This window comes from Sarcophilus harrisii, chromosome 3, assembly GCF_902635505.1.
Source record: "Sarcophilus harrisii chromosome 3, mSarHar1.11, whole genome shotgun sequence".
NCBI lineage: Eukaryota > Metazoa > Chordata > Mammalia > Dasyuromorphia > Dasyuridae > Sarcophilus > Sarcophilus harrisii.
In genome coordinates this window covers 149,316,085-149,341,103 of record NC_045428.1, presented here as the reverse complement: position 1 = coordinate 149,341,103, position 25,019 = coordinate 149,316,085, and the positions used below count along the sequence as shown (strand labels likewise).

The 25,019-nt window shown below is 35.8% G+C and overlaps 1 protein-coding gene across 1 annotated transcript in view; it reads left to right on the top strand.

Moving 5' to 3' along the window:
• Positions 1 to 1,013: 1,013 nt before the first annotated feature.
• The window catches only part of TMTC4 (transmembrane O-mannosyltransferase targeting cadherins 4), a 93,486-nt gene continuing 69,480 nt past the window's right edge, over positions 1,014 to 25,019 (top strand). The window contains exons 1-4 of the mRNA XM_012546242.3: positions 1,014 to 1,208; positions 13,992 to 14,207; positions 21,964 to 22,079; positions 23,540 to 23,753. Coding sequence (XP_012401696.2) covers positions 1,101 to 1,208; positions 13,992 to 14,207; positions 21,964 to 22,079; positions 23,540 to 23,753 — 654 coding nt within the window. The 5' untranslated portion in view covers positions 1,014 to 1,100. The remainder of the gene's footprint in view (positions 1,209 to 13,991; positions 14,208 to 21,963; positions 22,080 to 23,539; positions 23,754 to 25,019) is intronic.

Sequence of the window (25,019 nt, the reverse complement as noted above, 5' to 3'; positions counted from 1 at the left end):
CAGAAATTAGGAGTCCAGGAAAAAGATGATGGCTGCAGAAAGTTATTGAAAGAGATATTGTAGATAGAGAATCATCGGGCGATGGCTGACAACTGTTGGGGAATCGCTGATAACTTTAGAGTTTTGAGCCTAGATTGGGGAGGATAGTGGTGTTATCCACGGAAAACTGGGGAAAGTAGCTGAATTAGCAGAGGAAGACCATGAGTCAGTTATGGACATGGGGAGGACTGGCCATTCAGAGCTGTCAAATGTCAGATGTAAGCAGAAGGGATGGTGGATACAAGACGAGGAAAAGAGAGCGGGGGCGGAGGAGGGGAGATAGAGGCTAATTTTTAAAAGCTTTTTAAAGCTTTGGCGCAATTCTCCCTGTGCAACAAGAGAACTGTTTTGGTTCTGCACACATACATTGTATCTAGGATATACTAGGACATATTCAACATGTATAGGACTGCTTGCCATCTAGGAGAGGGAAAAATCGGAACAGAAGTGAGTGCAAGGGATAATGTTGTAAAAAAATTACCCTGGCATGGATTCTGTCAATAAAAAGTTACTATAATAATAATAAAAAAAAAGAATACCTTTAAAAATTTAAAAAAAAATTGAAAAAATAAAGCTTTGGAGGAAGAGAAATAATGGGTGGCGGAACGCTGGAGGAGTGGGGAGGGCTGGATGAGCAAAGCTGACACACGCTGACACAAACCCAGCGCCTGACTCCCAGGGTTTAGAAACTCTCTTCTTTTGCATGCTCCTGCCTCTTCCCCGCCTCCTGCCACCACCCCACCACCCCTTCGAGCCCCGCTCCCCAAGGCAGCCTTCACTCTCCCTCCTTCCTCTCAGCGAGACTATTCCCCTCCCTCTTCCGTCTCCCCTAGACCCGCCTCCCTGGCCCAACGTCAACAGCACGTTATCCAATGAGCTGGCGGAGGACCGGCCGGCCGCCTAAAACAGACAAGCCTTCCCAGCCAATCAGAAGGGAAAGGAGGCCGCACGGAGGCGGAGCCCGGGTGTGGGTGGGTGTGGCTGCGTGTGCCCGCGCGCCGGCGGAGGGGCTCTGGCCGTAGCGCGCGGCAGGGGGCGGGGGGAGGGAAGCGGCGCGCGGGATGGCGAGCGAGCGGCCCCTCCCCCCTGCCCTGCTCCGGGGCGCTGAGAGCGGCCGGGAGTTTTCGCACCCGGGAGGCAGATGCCGCCCTGGCTCGGGTTTGTTGCAGGTAAAGCTCGGGGCGGCCTCCGGAGCTGGTGGCGGCGACGGCTCCTCCGGGGGATGTGCGAGGGGGAGGAGTTGGGGCGAAGGAGGGGGAGGAGTCGGGGCGAAGGAAGGGAGCCCCGCACTCTCGCCCCGCAGCCCCTCTCTGCCCACCTGAGGCGGGGGAGGCGGAGGCGCCGAGGGCTGCGGAAGGGCCTCTGCCAGGGCTTGAGTGAGGAGGGCCGGGACGGTCTCGCCCTTTCCCCGGCGCCGCGCTCGGGAACTGAATGAGTTGGGCTCCAGCCCTCCTGCTCCCTTTGCCGCCCGCCGCGGGGAAAGGGCTGGGGCTCTGGAGAGCCTGGGCGGGCTGCGCGAGGAGCTCCAGCTGCGGTAGTGGTCAGAAGGCTCTGACCCAGGCCGGGGCGCGCCGGCGCTGAGCAGTGCGCGGTGCACGCTTCCCCCGGACAAAGGAAGGATGGAAGGGCGCTCTGCCAGCCACGCGCCGGCCCCGTCCTCCGAGCTCACCTCCCCGCTCCGGGCGGGAGCGCGTCCGCGGGAAGGGGGGCTCCGCCGCTGCCAGCCCCATTCCCCCTCCCGTTTAAATCTCCCCGCCTCCCCACTTCGAGCCGGACAGCCCCGGAGACTGGCCGAGTCCGACCAGAAGGCTGGCGAACTTGTGAGCCACCCGCCCCTTCCCACCGCGTTCCCATTGTATTGCTGCCCTCTTCTCCCGGGGAGCCAGGGCCACCTGCTTGTCACCGGCGTTTCCCCGGTGCTGCTTCCTGGGCCGTGCCCCCGAAGCCACTGCATTATCGTCAACAGTTCTCACAGAGAGCTGGCTAAACTGGTGATGGATAAAGCCCAGGTGCTTGGCCCATCGCCCCTGGGTAAAAGGGTTTCTCTCCCACCCGCCACCAGACAGTATGAAGCCCCACTAGAAAACAAAAATAAACAAAAAAATAACAAACACAAAGGAGCGTGCCGCAGCTTACAAACCAGCGAGTTATAGGGGTGGATTTGGACTTTTTGAAAAGGAGAGCAGGTGCTGCCACCATCCCCTCCCATCAAGCAGGCTCTGCGTGGCTCCTATTTTGGTGCGGTTTACTTGGGTTTTTGTTTTGCTTTTGTTTGGTAGGAAGACAGTGTAGAATTGTCATCTTGCCATAAAAAAAATGACTAAAATGAGTGTGTGTCTCCCATTTCCCTGTGTCGTAGAGTGGGTAAATGAGTTTCTTAAGAAACATTTAACTAGTTCCCCCGTCCTATTTGTTCGACCCATTTTTATTCCCACAGCGATGCCTGTCTTTGATGGAGGTGTAATTAAATGATGCCAGCTGACTGGCCTGAGAAAATGGCTACAAGCTAGCAAACTGGAAACTTTCTGGGAGAGTTGAGTTATGGACAGCTGCTTCATTGTGAATTGTTAACAGTCCCTTGCTTGAGTAGCATTCATCTTTTTTATTAAATTTAAAACCATGAGCATGATTATGAGAGAAAGAAATGTTGTCTTCTAGTAATACAGTTTTTTGTTCAGCACTGCTTGATGAAGGGTGGGTAAGATAGAATTTTCTCTGGCTTTGACAGAGCTGATGATTGTTACAGTCCAGACAAAAAAGTAGTTCTTCAAGGTGCCCAATAGAGCCCAAAAATGAAGAGCCACAGTTGAAGAAAGTCAATGATTATATTAAAAGAAAGATATTATTGAGTGATATTCTGTTTCAGTGAATAAATGTGATTGAAACACATGAAGATTGCTCTTGGATTAGGAAAGTGACCAGTTTTTGCAGGTCCTATCATTGTCTGTGTCTATACTTCAGTCTGATAATTTCTGCTGACTTTTCCTTAGGTTACTCTTTTTGCTTCAGTTATTTATTAGCAGTTCATAGAACTGCTGGATTTGCTCAGTGGATATTCTAAACCTGTTCTTCTTTCCTTTCATCATTAGCATTACTCTCTTGCCTTCCTATTTCTTACAGGAAATCAAAACTCCACTCCCTCCATTTCTCTTAACTTCTCAGCAATGTTATCTACTAATTCCTTTGGTTACCAAAGAATTCTCCCTAATATTCATTAAAACAAATTCTTCTGTTTGTATCTTAAGTCCATCAACTCTTCAGATCTTGCTAATAGTTCTGATCTATCTCTAAAATTCCAAGCCTACATAGTTACAGGCCATCTCCTCCTACCCTTAAATTCAGTGTGTCCCTAAATGAGCTCATTTTCTTTTTTCTTAATCCTGCTTAAGGATTTCCTTATTATTTAACTGTTGTAATTTGTCATACAACCACCATTCCTTCAATCTCTCAAATTCATAATCTGTTTTACCCATTCTCTTACTTTGATATCTAATTAGTTGTCTAATCCTGTCAACATTACCTTCACAATATCTCTTGCAATAGACCCTTCTTTCTTATCATGTCTATCACCTTTGCAGATGAAACTCTCATTTGTTTTCTTTTCATCTCCAGTGTGTACTACAGTGCTATACTTAATGAATGCTTTTTTTTTTTCATTAGTTCAGGACCTTATTACTACCCACCCAGGCTACCTTCTTATCTTTTTATCTTCCTTCCATTTCCTTCCTTCATGCTACTGCCAGGATAAACTTCTGTTCTTTCAATGTAACTCCTGCTCAAAAATCCTTAGTAACTCCTCTTTCCTGCTAAGTGACAGATCAAATTTGGCATTCAGTGAATCAGTAGTGGTGTCAAATTCAAATAGAAATAGATCCATACTGGAGCATATCAACTTAGAAAACCACAAATTAACTATTTCTGTGGGTATTCCATTTTTATTTATTTTATTAAAACATCCAAATTACATTCAAATTTGCTCAGGCCCCACTGGGTAATTTTACCCTTAAGTTTGACACCTCTGATCTAGAGCCACCCTTTCTTGCCTTTTATCACATTATTCCCCTTCATGTAAAGAGCACTCTAGCCATCCTGTATTCTTTTCTTTCTGGAAGGTCTGCACTATCCCACCTCCATAGATTGACTCATGCTGTTATCCCTAGATTTTGTATTTTCTGCAGCTTTCTTTGTAGAATTCCTATCCAAACTTTAAAGACCAAGTCATATGCCAGGTTTTCCCCAAGAAATCCCCAATCTCCCTTGTCCAAAATAACTTGCTTATGAAGAACTCAAAAAGCACTTTGTTTTATAATGTTATGTAATGCTGTTTATCATAGTTATCTGAGGTTTATTTATTCCCCTATAGACTGAAAGCTTCATGAGGGCATGGATATTTTATTACATAAACTTTGTCCCCCCAACACAATACATTATATAGAATAGGTACATAATAATGTTTGCCAAACTAAATTGTTTAAAGCTACATATTATCTCTGATTGTATTTGTACTTTATATCTTAGGAAATTTGCCATATGAGCCTGTTACATATTTTTTTAATTCACATTCTAGCTATAACCAGATTCTTATGACTCTTTTTTTCCTGACATTGGCTCTGGAGTCAGAATCTGGGTTCAATTCTACTTTAGATTTCTATGCCTTTGTGACTTAGTTTCCTTATTTGTAAAATGAAGGGGTTGGATTAGATTACCTCTGAGGTCCTTTCAGCTCTAAAGTTCTTCTAAGTACTCTCTTGTTGTGGGCCAGAACTCTGAAACAAAGATTCTTTTTTTTTTTTTTTTTTTTTTTTTTTTAATAGCCTTTTATTTACAGGATATATACATGGGTAACTTTACAGCATTAACAATTGCCAAACCTCTTGTTCCAATTTTTCACCTCTTACCCCCCCCACCCCCTCCCCTAGATGGCAGGATGACCAGTAGATGTTAAATATATTAAAATATAAATTAGATACACAATAAGTATACCTGACCAAAACGTTATTTTGCTGTAGAAAAAGAATCAGACTCTGAAATATTGTACAATTAGCTTGTGAAGGAAATCAAAAATGCAGGTGGGCATAAATATAGGGATTGGGAATTCAATGTAATGGTTTTTAGTCATCTCCCAGAGTTCTTTTTCTGGGCATAGCTGGTTCAGTTCATTACTGCTCCTTTGGAAATGATTTGGTTGATCTCGTTGCTGAGGAGGGCCTGATCCATCAGAACTGGTCATCATATAGTATTGTTGTTGAAGTATATAATGATCTCCTGGTCCTGCTCATTTCACTCAGCATCAGTTCGTGTAAGTCTCTCCAGGCCTTTCTGAAATTATCCTGTTGGTCATTTCTTACAGAACAGTAATATTCCATAATTTTCATATACCACAATTTATTCAACCATTCTCCAACTGATGGACATCCATTCAGTGAAACAAAGATTCTTACAAGGTGTTAATAAGTCAGTGGAATTGATAAAGATAGTTTAGCATAGTGCTCTAGTTAAGCACATGTACTTAGTACTTAATATAGTTGCACAAGATTCACACCTATGATAATGGAGTATCTAACAGCCAGCAAGGATCCGAGAGATTCAATTCCATCTTCCCTCAGGCTCCCGGTGGCAGGCCCTCCTCCTCCAGTTCTCCAATGAGACCAAGGCCATTTAAAAGGCTCTCCAGAAAACTGCCCAGCCCCAGGCAAGGAGATAATAAAGGATTTGGACTTTAGCACCTAATAGTAGAATAGTAGGCTATTCAATATTCTATTGAAAAGAAGGCTGCCCCAAAGACCCCCAGAAAACTGAACCAAGAACTTTACACAATTTCTATAGCAATTTTTTTCATATTCTTGCATGCTTTTTTCCAACCTTTACCTCCTACCTCAGCTCGATGCTTTTCTCACCATTCTATCCATTTCTCAAATCATCTTAAATGTAACTACTAAATAACTTTACCAAATACTGTTTATTCTAGAATGCTTTCCAATAATTACTAATAAGGAAATTTATTGTATAAAGTATAGCCTTTCATCATCTAGATTTGAGTCAGTCTTCAATCTCTTTGCAAGAAGAATCTAAAACTGCCCTTTTTTCCTCTCACCATGAGAATTCTTCTATTTATAGCAAAAATGAGATATATATAAAATGAAGTCAGGTAGCCCAGTGAACAGTGTTGAACTTGGAGCAGGGAAGATTTGAATTAACTTCTCTCATCCTCAGCTTCCTTAATTGTAAAATGGGAATAATAATGCAAGGTTGTTGTAAGGATTCAATGAGATGACATATGTTGTATTTTTATTTATTTTGTTAAACATTTCCCAATTACATTTTAATATAATTCAGGCTGCACTAGGTAAATACACACCTCTAATCTAGGGCCACCTTTTCTTCCTACTCTTATCTCACATTACTACCTTTCATGTACAGGACAGTCCAGCCATGCTATATTCTTTCTACCTGGAGTGAGCTTTGCCTTCCCACCTCCATGCCTTTGCCTGGCTCCCTACCTTTCTGTTAACACTGCTCTCTGGCTAAGCTAAAGTTTCTTACTATCTCACTCATAGTGTATTTATTCCTACCTTCATGTCTTTGCATGTCATTTTCTTTGCATAGAATGTCTTTCTTCCTATACAAAGTCATATTCCCTCTTCTTAAAAATCTAGCTCAAAACATTTCCTTGGGAATTCTTTTATAATTGACTTCTCATAAGGACTTTATTTTCTTGGTACTTAGATATTTGTAGGCTTGGTGGTTTAGAACTAGGAGGGACCTTAGGGACCATCTAGCCAAACACTTCATTTTGTATGTGTAAGGAAACTGAATTTGTAATATATTAATCTTTATTTATTGGCATATTGCTTTAGATATATTTTTCTTCTCTATTAGACTAAAATCTATGAAAACAAAGATCATGTCCCATCTTCCATTACTATACAACACTAAGTACAGTACTCTGTACCTCATAAGCTAATGCATTGAGTTGCTAACTCCTTGATTATATATGTTATCCCTACAACAACCTATGAATTGGGTACTATTATTATCCCCATTTTACAAATAAGGAAACTGAAACTAGGAGAGGTCAACTCAAATCTTCCTAATCCTAAATCCAACATTCCACTGGATTACCTGGTTGTATCTATATCTATTTATCTATATGTGTGTGTGTGTATGTATATGTATATATATATCTTCTCATTTTATTCTCACAACTGTAAGACAGTGATATTTTGTTCACATTACACTACTCAGATGAACAAAATGAGACTAAATAAGTAACTTTCTCAGGATCATGTATCTAGTAAGGATCTAAGGCAAGAATAGAATCCACATCATCCTGATTTCAAGTCAAGCCCTCTATCCACTATAACCTATAACTTCATTCTCTCTAGTTTTTTTAAACTATATATTGACCCTTTAGCTATTGATTGTGGAAAGGGAATTGTATGTGGAATGTGTATGTGGAAGGGAATTGTATTTACATTTATGTTCTGTGTATCTGTTAAAATGCCATTTCTAATAATAGTGTTATTGTGATTGTATATTTAATTTGATTTGTTCTCTAATATAGTTTAATCATTTTGCTTTTTCTTCCTGGTTTGGTTTGCTGCTTATTAAGTCTTCTTTATTCTTCAGGAAATTCAAACAAGAATGAGGTAGTTAAGCTTTCTTTTTGAAAGGAGTCTTATCTACATCTAGGCCTTTCCAAACTGTACCTCAAAGATATATTTGGTTTTTTAATATATATGTGTTTACATATAGACATATACACATAATGCTGCTATTCAGATCTGACTCTTTGTGGCTCTGTGGATCATACTGTACATGAAGTTTTCTTGGCAAAGATACTGGAGTGGTTTGCTGTTTCCATCTCTAGTGAATTAAAACTAACAGAGATTAAATGACTTGTCCAGGATCTGTCCAAAACCAGATGTGAACTCAGGTCTTCCTGATTCCCACCCCAATGCTCTATCAATTGAACCACCTAGCTGCCTACCTACACATAGACACACACACACACACACACACAAACACACACATGTGTGTATATATACATATACATAATGTGTATATAGGTAGATATGTATATGTAAGTATGTGTATATGTATATATTTAGTCAATACCTATGTTTTCAGGAGGATTCTGGGAACATGGCAAAGTAGGTTGGTAAATTTCAGGCTATCCAGATTTCCCCCACAAATAAATCAAATTTATGCCTTATGTTGAACAAAGACTGGTGAAAAATCAAGAAGATTTGGGACAGTATAGGGATTCTCTAGGTACAACCCGAGATAACCTGAATAAAACCCCTGGGCCAGGGATTAATTCCAGTGAGTGCAAACACTTCAAACTAGCTTCATGGAAACCCCAAGTGAGGAACCTGAGGTGAGCTGGGTGAGACTGAAGCCTCTGCAAGAACCACAGAAACTTTCATCTCCTGGGATTTGAGTAAACTTCAGCCGATTAGGAAGGCTTGGCCCAGCTATGCTGCTGAGGTGCAGCCTGGGCAAGAAGGAACTAACATCGGATGCTTGTAGAAGCGGGACAGGGATGCTGCTATCTGTGGGCACTTGCTGGAGAGGAGAGCTCTTGGTTTGGGGTTCCTGATCAGAGGAGAGGGCTAGGGTAAAGCCAGAGGCCCCATTTCCCCCTCTCAATTAGAAGTGCTTATACTAATACCTCTTAATTTAAAAAAAAAAAAATGAATCAGCAAAGAAGAAATAACCCCACCATTGGAATTTACTATGGGAACAGGGAAGACCAGGGTTCATTTTCAGAGGACAGTTTTGGGGGGGGGGGGGGGGGGGGGGGGGGGGGGGGGGGGGGGGGGGGGGGGGGGGGGGGGGGGGGGGAAGGGAAGCTTTTATCCTTAAGAGTAATGTGAAATGGCTCCCTGCGGAGAGAGAATTTATAGAAGAAAAAGAATTTTAAAGTCAAATGAGAGACATTGAAGAAAAACTAAAAATACTTGTGATTTCATTGTTGTGGAGAGCTTCATTGCAAACTTCCCTCCAGATGCAAAGCAACAATTCTACTCCAAGAATATCTTAGCTATATTACATATATCATCTCATTTGAACCTCATAACCACTTGGAAATAGGTGCTATTATCCACTTATATATTCAAAGAGATTGTGGTGATTATAACTTCTTTCTTATGATTGACTTTCAAATGCTTATTGCCACTCTGTTAATAATCTTTTGATTCTGAGGTAACATAATTTAAGGAGTAACAACTTCTTGATTCTATGCCTTGTTCCCTGAGAAAAACCGGATTTGGACTCAGGTCTTCTTGATTCCAAATCTAACATTTTATCTACTGTGCCATATAAATGTGAACGGTTATTATGCTTTATATAAGTGCTGACCTCAATTTTGTTGTTCATTCATTTGTCATCTCTTACTCTTCTTGACTGCATTTGGGGGATACTGGGAAGGTTTACCATTTCCTTCTCCAGTTTTATTTCACATTTTACATAAGAAAATTGAAGCTAATAGGTTTAAGTTTCTTGCCTTGGGTCAAACAGTAAGTGTCTGAAGTTAGATCTGAAGTCAACAAGATGAATCTTCCTGGTATACTATCCATTGCATCACCTAGCTGATCATGTGTAATCTCAGTACTTCACTGCATATTTTCATATTAGAATAATATGGTTTTATAACCTTCATAGTAATTTTTTTAATGTAAGGTCAAAACTTTCATTTTAAGTTTTCTTCAGTTTTTAAAATGATATACTTTGACTGACTAACCATATGGCCTTTTAATATTATAAGGAACCAGTAACTTCTTCACTAAGTTGATGCATAATGTCTAGGGCATGGAGAGTCTTTTTTTTTTTTCTTTTAAAGATCCAATTATTCGTGAAGATAATTTTCAACATTAATTTTTGTAAGATTTTGAATTCCAAATTTTTCTCCTTACCTCTCCCATCTCCAAAATAGCAAGTGATCTAATATAGTCTATGCATGTACAATCTTGTTAAACATACTTCCATATTAGTCTTGTTGTGAGAGAAGAAACAGACAAAAGGGAGAAACCACTAGAAACAAAAATCAAATTTTAAAAAGTGAAAGTAGTATTCTGTAATCTGCGTTCAGACTTCAGAGCTCTTTCTCTAGATGTGAATGATATTTTCCATTGTGAATCTTTTGAAATTGTCTTAGATCACTGTAATGCTGAAAATTGTCATAGTTGGTCATTGCACAATGTTGCTATTATTTTGTACAATGTTCTGCTAGTTTTGCTCACTTCACTCAGCATTAGTTCATTCAAGTCTTTCCCAGTTTTTCTAAAATTTAGCTGCTTATCATTTCTTATAGCATAATAGTATTATATTACATTCATATGCCATACTTGTTTAGCTATTTCCCAGTTGAGAGTATCTCAGTGTCTAATTCTTTGCTACCACTTTAAAGAGCTGCTACAAATATTTTTATGTAGAGCCTTTTCCCTTTTCATGATCTCTTTGGGATACAGACTTAATAGTTGGATTAATGGATCAAAGGGTATGCACAGTTTTATAGCCCTTTGAGCATAGTTTTAAATTGCTTCCTGGAATTGTTGAATCAGTTCACAAGTGCATGGAGAATCTTACATAGAATTTGGATACCTGACAGATGACTTTCCTGTTCATTGCCAGGAAGAAAGGCAAAGGAGATAGTAGCTGGAAAATTTCCTGGCAGCTCTTAAGAACATGCACTACTCTAAACTGAATGTTTCAGAGTATTGTCAATGAATGAGAAGCCAAGCTTTTCATCTCCAGGTTATAAATCTAAATGTTTCTCAGGCTGCTAGAAATTGAAAGGTGTTACTATCAGACGATGAGTCTTCTCCCTTGTTTGATTTTGCATTAAGGAGCTTAGTAAAAGTAAAAGTCTAGAGTAAAGCTATTTGTGCTGGACAACCTTTGTTGAGTCATTAATTGTCTAGTTTGCAGAATTAGCATAGGAAATGAGGTTTTAACAGATCTAAGTTATTTTCTCAAAATAAGCATGAAGGTACTGTCCTCTTTCAGCTGCTCAATTCTAGTAGGAATACCTGAATGCAGGTCAAGTCCCTTTGTTAATCAATAGCATGCAATCAGTTCTGAAGCTCTTAATCTGTCATGCTATTCACAGCTTATATAGAAAAGGATGAGAAGGTGGGAAGAATCCATTCTTTCCCTTGACCTTATTGTAGATAAATCCAAAGACAAAACCCAAGAAGAAATAAGATATGGGTGCCATTTATATTGAGATTTTTATGAGTTTTTTTTTTATAAGATTCAGTGTGGGAGATCATAGAATCATTTTGATTTCAAGGTCATTTAGTCTGACCTCCCCCCTATTGCAGAAATCTTTTTATTCCAGTATAGCACAGTAGAAAAAGCACTGGAAATAACTGGGATCATTTAATTCCAGTCTCATCTGTATTTCTGACTAGATAGATATATGTCCTTAGGCAAGTAATTGCCTAAGGACATAGGCAAGTAATTTAAATTCCTTGGGACTCAGTTTCCTTGTATGTAAAAGGAGAGAGTTTAATTAGGTGATCTCCAGTGTTCTGGCTCTAATAATCCATGAGTGCCTAATTGTTTCTGCCAAAATACTCACAGTGATTGGAAATGAACTGCCTCCTAATGTGGCCCTAGTCATTTCTCTTTTTTTGCCCCAACTTTTAAACAAAATCTCTTTGTGGCATCTATTCTCTGGTGCTGGTTCTGTCCTTCAGAGCAAAACAAACATCCGCTCACTCTGTCACTACAGCCCACTGGCTATCATGTCTTCCCTTAGATCTTTCTGTTATAGATTAGTAAACATCACCAATATTTCATCTGTTTGAGCTATAGAACTGTTTTTAGACTCTATCACTACATTAAGTTTTTTTCCAAACACACTCATTTGTCTATCTGTCTTCTTTTGGCATTTTAAGAAAATTTAGCTTGGCTCTAACTAGTCTTTCCAATCTTATATATTACTTTTCTTGTACTCTTAGTTTAGCCAAACTGACTTTTTTGTTCCTCATATATGATAATTGATCTCCTTTATTTGTTTTCCTAGGCTGTTCTACATTCATCATTACCATGCTTAAAATATCCCCTCTTCCCACCTTAGCCCTAGGATCCTGAATTTCCTCAAATCAGGGGCCACTTCCTAAATTTGTCATTGTCTGATATCCTTACCTTTTCTTGCGAGACTAGTGCTTTTTACCTTTAAAGTTACTCTGTTTTTATTTTGTATATATTTAAATGAATTCATGCTATCTCCTCCATATGATATAAGCTTCCTGAGGGCAAGTATTGTTTCATTTTTTATCAGTGTTCCCAGTCCCTGGAATACTATCTGACACATTGTAGACATTTAGTAAATGTGATTGGCTATCCTTTCTTTCCATTGCCACCGCTACCATTAGAGTCTATATCTCCTTAAAACAAATGCCATCCCTCTTGCCAAGAATCTATTAGAATGTCTATACTCCCCTGCATGGCACTCTCAGCCTTCCATCACTTTATCTCACCTTGGTAAGGCAAGATTACTTCCTCCCTACTCTCCAAAAAAATCCTTTTAAGCTCCAGTTACATTAATGTCAATCACTGACTTGAGTCCTACACCATATTCGTTCTTGCTCTCCTGACTTTGTTCACTTCTTTTATACTAAATACCCTTCCCTGTTCTCTTTACAAACCTAAATCTTAATACTTCTTTCAAGATTTAATTCCAGTCCCACCAATTCCACAAAATCTTTTGATTACTTCATATATAGACAGAGCACTAGCTCTGGAGTAAAAAGAACCAGAGTTCAAATATGACCTAAGACTCTTGACACTAGCTGTGTGACCCTGGGCAAATCACCTAACCCTAATTGCATTGTTAATTGGGTTACAAATTCCTTGAAGGTAGAAATGATGTACTGTACTTTTTTGTGTGTATTTCTAATAATGAGCATTGTATTTTGCATCCACATATAAATATATATGTATGTTTATTTCATATATTCTCATATATCCTCTCTCTATATATATGTACACACACACACGTATTCATTTCATGCACTCAGTGGCTATTTTTTGAGTATCCATTATGTTGGTTAAGGAAAAGTGTCCTTTTTGAATGAACAGTGTCCTTGTTTCCTGACATATACTATTCTCCTCACCTTTTCTCTACCTATGAATCCTTCAGAAGAAGATTGTTTACATCTTCCTTCCATGAAGCCTTGACAGACCAATTCAATGTCCATAATTAAGAATAATTAATCATAAACTGTCTTGTAACCTTTTTATATTGAGCTGTAATTTATTTCCTATATTTTGATTTTTATGTGATTCTACCATCTACTCATTCATACAACATCTACTGTGTGGAAAATGGGAGTACTCATACCACTGCATTGATAGTTCTTGAAATATCATGATATAGTTGAAAGAATGCTAGATTTGGAATAAGAATTTGGAGTTAAATCCCAACTCTATTATTTAGTATCTGGATGGCCTTGGAAAGTTATTTAATCTCTCTGGCGCTCAATATCTCATCTATACTTCATGATCCCCAGGTTTCTCCTAGCTATAAATAAAATTCTAAGAAATAAATAATATTTTTCTTATTCAAAACAGGAATCTTATCTTATACCTTTTTTCCTTACAAAGTCTTGAGCTCAATATCTTACAAAAATGGACATTCGGTTGATTGGCTTAGAAGGCAGGTATCTAGATATTTAAAAAAAAAAATCTAGATTTTTAAAAATAACACAAAGTCCTAGGACTTTGTAGTGATGAATCAATTACTCTAATGGTTGGTTACAATTGAGAGTCCACTGAAATTTCATGATTTGATCTTATATGATTTATTGCCAATTTAATGTGTTCACTATTAAAATTATCATAAGTAATATAGTCTGTCCATTTAATTTTTACATTTCCTCATGAATTTACTTAACATTAGAATTTCTTTTCTGTTAAAATATCTCTTCTATATATTACAGATTTCTAATCAACATAATGCTGAAGCATCAATATTGGAACCAACACTTTTCAAAATGGCTGAGGTGGATCTTAATTTGGATAATGTTATACCAACAACCATTCTTCCCACTTACTGGGCTAAGCTTCTAGTGGCATTTGTTTCCTTTGTGTGCTTTGCCCATAGTTATGATGGAGATTTTGTCTTTGATGATTCAGAAGCCATTGTCAACAATAAGGTTTGTACTCATTATGACTGTTAAACTGATGTTAACAACCAAACTAGGCCCCAAATACAATACCCATTCTCGATTTGACATAATTTCTTTGTTTTTTAATAAAGTATTGTTTTTCTCCAATTATATGTAAAGGTAATTTTTGAGATACACTTTTTTTTTTTAATTTTGAATTCTAAGTTTTCTCTCTCTTTTTCTATCACCCCCACTCTCCCTTGAGATAATAAGCAAATTGATATAGGTAATATATGTTCAGATTCACAAAACATTTTAAAGCCATATTAATCAGAAATAGATGCTGAAGAAAAATAACCATGAAAAGAAATACAGAAAATGAAAAATAGTATGCTTCAGTCTGCATTCTGATTCCATCAGTTCTCTCTGTGGATGTAGATAGCATTTTTATCATGATCACTTTGGAAGTATCTTGGATCATTGTATTGCTGAGAATAGCTAAATCATTCATAATTGATCATCATACAGTATTGCTGTTAATGTGTACAATGTTCTAATTCTGCTCATTTCAATTTGTATCAGTAAGTCCAGATTTTTTTTTAAATCAGTCTGCTCATTTCTCATAGCACAATAACATACCATTACAATCATGTACCCCAACCTATTCAGCCATTCCCAATTGATGGACATTCCCTCAATTTCCAATTTTTGTCTCTACAAAAAAAGCTGCAATAAATATTTTATACAAATGCATCCTTTATCCTACCTTCCTCCCCCTTTTTAAAATCTCTTTGGGATACAGATCTAGTAGCAGTTTTGCTGGATCAAAGAATATTCACAACTTTATCGCCCTTTAGGTATAGTTCCAAATTACTTTCCAGAATGGTTGGGTCAGTTCACAACTCCACCAACAGTATATTAGTATCCTAATTTTCCCAGATCTTCTCCAACATTATTCTATTCTTTTCTATCATATTAACCAATCTGATAGGTTTAAGGGATTGCCTCAGAGTTGTTTACAATCACTAGTCAATAGTGATTTAGAGAGTTTTTCATGGGACTATAGATAGCTTGGATTTCTTTTTCTGAAAACTGCCTGCTCATATCCTTTGACCATGACTTATATTCTTATAAATTTAACTCCATTCTCTCAATATTTGAGAAATGCAACCATTATCAGAAATATTTGCTGTAAAAATTGTTTCCCAGATTTGTTTTCCTTCTAATCTTAGTTGCATTGATTTTGTTTGTGTAAAATCTTTTAAATTTAATAAAATCAAAAAAATCAAAATTATTGATATGATATATTTTATGGGAAATGTTATCTCTAGTGATTGAATGTTTCCCCCATCAGTTGGGTTTTTTTTGGATTGTGCATAAAATCTAATTTAAAATTTAGTGTAATACCACAAAGTGTGATTCCCTTTTCACTTCTACTGGATTCTTAGGATCATAGAATCAAATCCAGAAGAGACCTTAGGTTATATCATCAAGTTTATCTTTGTGTTTTTTTCTGCTTTAAAAAAAATCATAACTTTACTCTTAGGGTCATGGAATCATAGATTTAGAACTTCCCACAGCAATCACCAGTTCATTATCCTTATACTTTTACAACTTGCCAAATTTCCACATTTGTTCCAGGTTCAGTGGAAAAATTTTGGAAAGAGAATAATTAATTATTATCATAAGGGAACATGATGACTCTCCTCAAGTATTTGAATAGTTAACATATGGAAAAGTTAAGCTTGTTCTACTTCGAATCAGGAATGGAACTAAGAACAAAATTTTAGATGCTACAAAAAAAACATTTAAAGTTGATATAAGACAGGAGCTTCTAACAGTTACAACTCCAAGTATAAGGGCTGTTCTGGAACTTTATTAAATTTCCTATAAACAGAATGTGATAAGGGCTAGATGGATAACTTGGACAGGTCTTATAGAAATACATATAGAGAGCACAAGAATAGGTTATCCTAGATGAGCTAGGTCTTTTCCAACCCCAAGAGTTACTGTGACATTACTTCTAGTCTCTGCAGCTGTCAGTCAAGCATGGCAGCAATTCAAATGCTTCAGGTTATAGGAAAAAGTGATATGACAGTAGGAAAAGTTAGGATCATGGCCATATGGCACCCACTGTCATTGATATCAGGACATTCCATGCTGACTGTTGCAGGTGAAAATGTAGTTAGCCATTTCTGTTTGCTATCTGACTTTTACACATTTTGTATCTTGAGAATCCAATTGGCTAGATGTGTAAGGTCTTCATCAATTTATTTATCAGTGGATGGTGAGTGTGAAATGGAAAATACTATTCTTTTTCTTTTATCTGCCCATGAGAATCAGGAAAAGAGTGGGGAATGGTTAAATAAACAAACAAACAGTTACAGGAAAATAAAAAGCCAAATAAAAAATAATAGACATTAGCTTTGAAGACATTTAGAAGGGAACAACATCTGGATTTGAAATCAAGTCCCTTTTGAACACCAATAAATTTCACTTATGACATATTGTTTCTATTAAATCTAGTTGTATTCAGGAGAGTTTTTGCGTCTTGAACTTTAAACTTTAAGAAATGCATTCACCTATTTTTGCTGTGGAAGTTTACATGCATTTGTGGAATTCTCTCGAAAAACTTAATGAACTTATTTAAAAACTCAAGGTGGTGAAGAATTCTTATGTTTATGAGACATAAAAGTCACCTTTATACTCCTGAAATACTTCACAAGTTGATAAATCTCTTCATGAAAACTGGTTATTTGTAAAAAAAAAAAAAAAAAAAAAAAAAAAGTAAATTTTGAGTGCTTCAGCATTTAGTGGTTTAGAAAGAAATAAAATATATTTTCCCCTTTTTTTTTTTTTTTTGAATGTAGGTAAAGATAACAGACTATACCATTGTTGATGTTTGGTTTTGGTATGTTCCTTCAATAATAATTTTCCTCCAAGTCATCCAGCAGTTACTGACAGATGTTATTCCTTCAATTTATTTTTTAAAAATAAAGGAGGAGGAAAATTAAGATTGTGGCTACAGGCAAGTATATCAAATTAAATCAGTTGTTTAACTAACTTTACTCATTCACATATAATGCTTTTTTGAAAACTAGAAGAAAGTTGATTTTCAAATTAATTGTTTAAAAAAAATATGTTCTTTCTTTTGGTTGGATTTTGATTAGGACTATCTCATAAAAAATATTAACTAAGTGCCAGAACAAAAAAAAATGGCCAAAAGATAGGGAAAAAACAGAGCAAAAGTGTTTTGGCTTTATTAAGCTAAGTATTTTCAGTTCTTTTCCTTGTGAGATGCAGCAGATGAAGTCATTTTGTATATCTATTGAGCTATTGAGTATTGTTTTGCCAGGGTTTTCTAGGGCACCATACTGTGCCCCTTTTGTTAACTTGCAAGCCCCCCCCTTTTCTTTCTTTTTTGTTTAATGAAAGATACTCTGTTCATTGGCACAAAGCCTACCATAATGTGAAACAGGCTGTTACTGGATTTTATTGGTGTTAAGGACTCTGTTCCAGATGCTTCCTTAAAATGTTGAGCTGGGTTTTTTGTTGTTCACTAGGATGCTTTTCTTTGAGACAGTTGAGTTAGCTGGAATTTCAGGCATAATACATCTTTTATATAAATCATTATGGAGAAAAATTGACCTTTCTTCAAGTATTGCACCCTGCTGTGTATAGACTGTAGCTAATCAAATATTTAGAGATTCTTAAGTATTCATTTTCTTTTTAGATGAGAGAAGCAAGCTATATAGGATCTTTTCTCAACTATATACCCCAATATGTGACAAAGTAAAATAGGCTTTTGAGTTTTGTTTTCAGATAAACCCATAGTAGTATATAGGTTTCATATCCTTTTCAATTTCTGACTAACTTTAATATGAAACAATTCACCATGTTTATAAAGTCTCTGGAGCAGTTGTACTTGGTGGCTGTGAAATTTAATCACTAAAAATAGTATTAAATAATTAGCTCTAACTTTAAATACATTTCCTATTGAAGATTCCCTCCCTTTAACATAGCAACAACAAATATTTATTAAATATATATTTATCATCAAAAGAATTCATACTAATTTTCCTCTGTTTAAAAAAAATCCCTAATTAACATTCCTTTTGAAAAAGAAAAAAATTTGTTTTATATTTAAAAATTATGCTGGAACTTGAGGTTTTCCTTGTTACTTTTATGAGGAGACTATGGAGTCCAGTGGATAGAGCATTGCCTTGGAGTCTATTTGGAAGAAGACCTAAGTTCAAATCCTGCGTCAGACATTTATTATCTGTGTGACCCTGGGCAAGTTATTTCATTTTTCTCGCATTCAATTTCTTCATCTGTAAAGTTAGGATAATTATAACACCTATCAGAAAGGATTTTTGTGAAGATAAAGCAAAATGATATATCTAAAGTTCTTTGCAAACCTAAAAGTATTATCTAAATACTCGTCGCTTTTTATTCTTATTAGCTGATTTCTGAGAATCATTTTAGAATGTTTGAACTTCAAATTATTTGAAAGAAATTTCATTCTAGTACCTATGCAATACAAGTGCTTATATACTTAGAAAACTTTATAATATAATTTTGGGTTATTAAGGGTTGAATTATAGGTTTTAAACTTTGTGGGGTTATTTTTTTAAATTTCTACAACTTCTTTAGATGACTTTCTTTCTCCTTCCCATAATTGATTCTCATGTACAATCAATAATGAAGAAACTTTAAAGAAAACAGACTGCCCTCAAGAATAGTTTATTTAGATAGAGAATTACAATTATTTTAATGAAATGTTTTGGTAAATGGACCATAGCTTTTTATGTATATGATTTAAATTGTTTTATTATTTGAATAGAAAACAAGGGAACCAGGACTGTGACTCGCTGCTTTCCTAGCTCTTTTGCTGTATCAGAGTACTTATTTCGTTAATGATGGATTAGCTATCTAAGGATGGACTAGAGAGCTGTCCTTAGTAGCAGAATTTCTGAATGAAAGCCTTTCTTTGTCTTCAGGGGTAAAAAAAGAAAAGAATGAAGCAATAACTAAATAAAATCCTAATTAGGTTAAAATTTCCAGAAAGCAGTATTATTTTTATTCTATCTAGGAAAGGAAGATTTTACTTGATATGGGAATATGGATAGAGTCATTTCTAAAAATTTGGCATATTTCATTGGTCATGCATTCTTGTTAATCTATATCTAATACTTTCTCTTTGTTGTTTTTTTACTTTTACTTTCTTAAGAACTAAAATTTTAGAGTGCCTTAATATTTTTCTATAGCATATAGAAGATAGATACAGCATATATTATTCCCACTTGACAGATTAACTGAGACACAATATTCTTTGATCTGAATCCCAAAGAGATCATAAAGGAGGGGAAAGGCCCACATGTGCAAAAAAGTTTGTAGCAGTACTTTTTGTAGTGGCAAAAAACTGGAAATTGAGTAGATACCCGTCAACTGGGGGATGGCTGAATAAGTTATGTGAATGTAATGGAATATTATTATTCTATAAGAAATGGAGAGCAGATTATTTCAGAAAAGCCTGGAAAGACTTACATGAACTAATGCAGAGTAAAGTGCAAAAGAACATTATATACAGTAACAACAAGATTATGTAACTGTGATGGATTTGGCTCTTTTCAACAATTAGGTTAATTCAAGTCAATTCTAATAGACTTGGAATGGAAAGTGCCATCTGCATCCAGAGAGAGAACTATAGAGACTGAATGTGGATCAAAGCATAGTATTTTCATCTTTTTGTTGTTGATGTTTGTTTCTTTGCTTAGTTTTTTTCCTTGTGTTTTTTTTTCCCTTTTAATCTGATTTTTCTTGCATAGCATGAAGAATATGGAAATTTAGAAAAATTGCACATATTTAACCTATATTGGATTGCTTGCCTTCCAGGGTGGGGAGGAGAAGGAGAGGTAAGAGTGGGAGAAAAATTTGGGACACAAATTTTACAGAGGTGAATTTTGAAAACTATCTTTACATGGATTTGGAAAAATAAATATTATTGAAAAATATTTAACAAATAAGGAGGAAAAGGGAAAAAGTAAAAACAAGAAATAGGCACAGAAAGGTTAAGCGATATGACTAAATTAATAGGAGATCTATGCTCTGGAGCAGTAGACTATAGTTCTCATAACTCTACACATATTCTTTCCATTACATTATTCTACCTCTATTTTCATTAGTATTCTGATTAATCCATTCAGCTTTATCTAGGTCATTTTTATGTTTATGCTTCATAAAAATGTCATAATGTAATTTCTGTGGTGAGAGTTAATTTACTCAACTAAATGATAACTATTCTTTGCTTAGATTTGTAGAGCAGCATGTTGTAATAGACCACTTGCTATAGAAATAGATAATCTGGTCTGCCTCTGCCAAGATGCATGGCTTAAACAAATCATTGAATGTTCTTGGGTCTCAATTTTATTATCTGTAAAATGTGGAATTTGAAGATGATCCCTACTCTAAGATTCTACCCAACTCCAAACCCCATGATCCTGTTCTTAAGCATCTATATATGTTTTTTCCAAAATTTTCCCCCAAATTTTCCAAAATAAATTCTTAGTTGTTATATTTAGTGATGTGATCAATAACTTATCATTAAGTAATCTTCCCCATGAGATTTCATTAATTTTTCATTACTGGCTTGCCATTTTTTATTTTTGTTTCTCTTATCTAGTGTGGTTTCCCTGATCTGGGAATAGAAAAACAGCAGATTGTTTTCATTGTACCTCAAGTAAAATATGTGAACAGAAAAGATGGACACATTTTTTTTTAACAAGCATTCGGAAGTGCTGAGTTTCTGCCCTAACACATCACATCTTCCAGATGCTATGTAATGAGAAGAATGCAGCAAATCCTTACTTATTTCCATTGAAGATGGAATTTTTAAAAAAATATTATGGGTCAGATTCTGATTCCTTTTTCTTTACCTTTTGCTATATTCAGCATTTCCTCTGAAGTCTATAAGTATTCTGTGCACAGAGGGAACATGTCAGGTATAAAGAGGCATTAGTGCTTAATTATTGTAATATCTTATAGTTACTGAATGTCAAAATGAATTAGGGTTCTTTTGTTTTTAATGTTTTATTGATGTTTTTTGAAACATCATTGTCACCTCCCAATAACCTTCTTCTCCCATAGAATCTACTTTTGTGTAAAGAAAGCAGCTAGGCAAAACTAACATACCAACCATTACTGACAATGCATGCAGTTTTCCCCTTCATAGCCTACTGCCTTACCTCTCTGTCAAGGGGAGGTAAATATATTTTACCACCAGCTATTTGGAATTAAGACATATTAACATTGAACTAATCTGAATTCAAAGATATTAAAGTGTTTTTTTTTATTCTACTAGGTGAGCATTGTGTATATTCTGTTGATTTTGCCTTATTCTCTTAATATTCATTCATGTAAGACTTCCCAAATTTCTTTGACTTCTTAATATTTTTCAGTTCTAAAAATGCTACAATATTCCATTATGTTAATAACCCAAAATTTGTTTAGCCATGCCTCAGTTGATGGATATATCATTATATATTTTTGCTATCATGAAAAGAGCTAGTGTGATCCTTAATTGATTTCCAAAGATGGCTTATTTTCAAAAATACATATTAGCTTTGGCTATTGATAACACCATTCTTAAATCTGTTAACAAGAACTTTAAAATGTCAGTTGATTGAGCTTTTGCTTTTTATGTGTTAACTGCCTTGGGTATGTCAACTCCTATTCATTTTATTAGACTAATCTGGAACATTGTGTGATATGTTTTGGATTTCTTTGTTGTTTAATTTTCTTGTAGGATCTCCGAGCAGAAACTCCACTTGGTGACCTTTGGCAACATGACTTCTGGGGTAGTAAACTTAGCAGTAACAATAGCCACAAGTCTTATCGGCCACTCACTGTCCTGACTTTCAGGTATGCCATGCTGAAACTCACAGTGATTCTTGGTTGTTCCAAGTTTGTGTGTATATGTGTGTGTGTGTGTATATATATATCTATCTATCTTTATCTTTATATCTTTATATATGTATCTATCTATCTATATATATGTGTGTGTGTGTGTGTGTACATACACGTATATATATATATATATATATATATATATACGTGTATGTATGTGTGCACATGTATGTATGTATAATAGTGTTTTCACATAATAAATATTTTTAAATGGTGGTTAAATGAATGAATTATGATTCATGTCTATGATTCTAATGTAATGATAAATTAGTTTAACTATTGGTTTCTCTATTGAGAGTTGACAACATATTAATGGGGTTCTGGAACAGGTGTTTTTCAGACACTTGAAACATACAGCACTTTTCCTGGAGGTCATAAAAACATCAATTGTATATGTATATAAGCAGACTTTGAGTCAACATTCCATTTACAGTTCCATATAATATGAAACAACCTGTAAAAAAAAATCCCAAACAAACCCTTGACAAAGCATTGTTGTTATGACCAATTCTTCATAGCACACCAATGCTGTCCATGGGATTTTCTTGGCAAAGAGGAGTGATTTGCTATTTCCTTCTACAGTGGATTAAGACAAATATAGGTCAAGTGACTTGCCCAGTGTCACACAACTAATAAGTGTCTGAATTCAGCGTTTGAATTCAAGACTTCCTGACTCTAGGCCCAGAGCTTTGTACTGACCCATCTAATTGCTTCACTGTCAAAGTACAAGCAGATGTTATTTTCATTACAGTAAGATTATTCACTGCAAAGAGGTTGTTCTAAATCTTCAGTGCCTCCATGTGTGTTTATAGATCATTTACTTCTTACTGTAGAAACATAAAGTTTTGAGTTACTGGAAATTAAAGATCAATTGAAAATTAAAATCTCAGGATAAGATGAGTCATTTGAACAAATGTTTCACTTGACAAAAAAAACTAAAATAAAACTCCAACAATTTATTCACTTTGTGGGGGACAGTTAGCTGATGCTAATGTAACATATACACACAGAATACCAGTATTTCTCCTCTTTAGATGTTTATAAATAGTTTTTCATAAACTGGCACATTCCCTTAATTAAATCCTCAATTTAATTTACCAAGTATCATCTTTTTTATTTTAGACTGCTCTGTTAAAACATATAGTTTTCTGTCTTTTCCATTTCCTCTACTGTTTTTGTCTTTTTTATATGCCCTTTTCTTCCATCTCCCCTGTGAAACTAATTATGTTCATACTTTTCTTGTTCTTTGAATTGACAGATTTATTCATTTTAAAAGTAGTTTTATCCCCAAATGCACAAAGTATTTCTTCTTATTTTAATATTTTTATTTGCAACCATTTTTCTCTAAATTATCAGCTTTTTTTTTTTTAATCTAACCTGAACATTCTTTTTTTTTTTTTTTTTTTTTGCTACAGGATCAACTACTATTTATCTGGAGGTTTCTATCCAGTGAGTTTTCATATAGTCAACATCCTTCTGCATTGTAGCATTTCTGTCCTAATGATTGATGTCTTCTCAATATTATTTGGTGGTCTACAATACAATAAAGGAAGGAGATTAAACCTGGCTCCCAAATCTTCCCTTTTAGCAGCATTATTTTTTGCTGTTCATCCAGTGCATACAGAGTGTGTAAGTACTTAGCTATCGCATCTTCTTTCATAAAGGAAGCTATGAGTTCAACTATTTACATATTTCTATCCACTTTGATAAAATGATCATTCTGCAGTTCTAAAATTATAAGTAATGTGCTCTGTCATCTCCTGCCAAAGGTGAAACAATCAGGAAATATATTTATTAAGTACTTAAAACATCTTGGTAGCAAATAAATTAAAAGTAAGCTTAAGTAAGAAATTCAAAATATTGTTAATACCATCTTCTTGGCTAATTTAGCAATACTGTGACATGAATTTCCATATTCAGTAATGTGGAGTCCTTACATTTATATGGTGCCTTATGATTAAAAATAGCTTTTAATAGAATTTCATTTGATTCTCAAAACTACTTTTATGTTAATATTATCAAAAATCATAATATGTTAGCATTATTGTCCCATTTTACAGATTAGGGAACTAAATATTTGTAAGGTTAAATTGTTTACCCAAGGTCACACAGCTATTAGGAAGCAGCTTGCTGACTCAAAGGATATAGCTCTGGATTTAGAGTCAGGAAGATCTGAGTTCCTAATTTGAACTTCAAACACTCTAGGTATGTGAACCTCAGCAAATCATTTAACCTTTGTTTATCTTAATCCACTGGAGAAGGAAATGGCAAACTGCTCCTGTAAGCAGAAAAACCCATGAATGTTATTGGCATGCTATGGTCTATAGACTTGATTGAATTTACTGAACAACAAGAAGTTATTAACACAGTTATTAAGTATTTTAAATAGCTCTCAAACCTAGGTTTTCAGGTATTAAATCATATTCTTTTTCTTTCCTTCCTTTCCTTTCCTTCTTTCCTTCCTTCCCTCCTTTCTTCCTTTCTTTCCTTTCCTTTTCTTCCTTCTTTCCTTTCTTCCTTCCTTCCTTCCTTTCTCCCTTCTTTCCTTCTTTCCTTTATTTTTTCCTACCTACCTGGGAATATGGATCCATAAGCATATTTAACACATATTTGTTTATGGAGTATATACGTATATTAATTTTATATTTTTATATATGCTATTATAGGGCAGCTAGTATGATAGAATGTTATGCCTGGAGTCAGGAAGAATTATATTCTTAAATTCAAATCTGGCTCCAGCCATGTACTAACTATGATCCTGAGCAAGTCACTTAACTGCTTGCCTCAATTTCCTCATCTGAACAAAGTGAACTGGAGAAGTTAATAGCAAACTACTTCACTACTTTTGCCAAGAAAACCTTAAAATGGGGTTATGAAGAGTTAGCTTGACTGAAA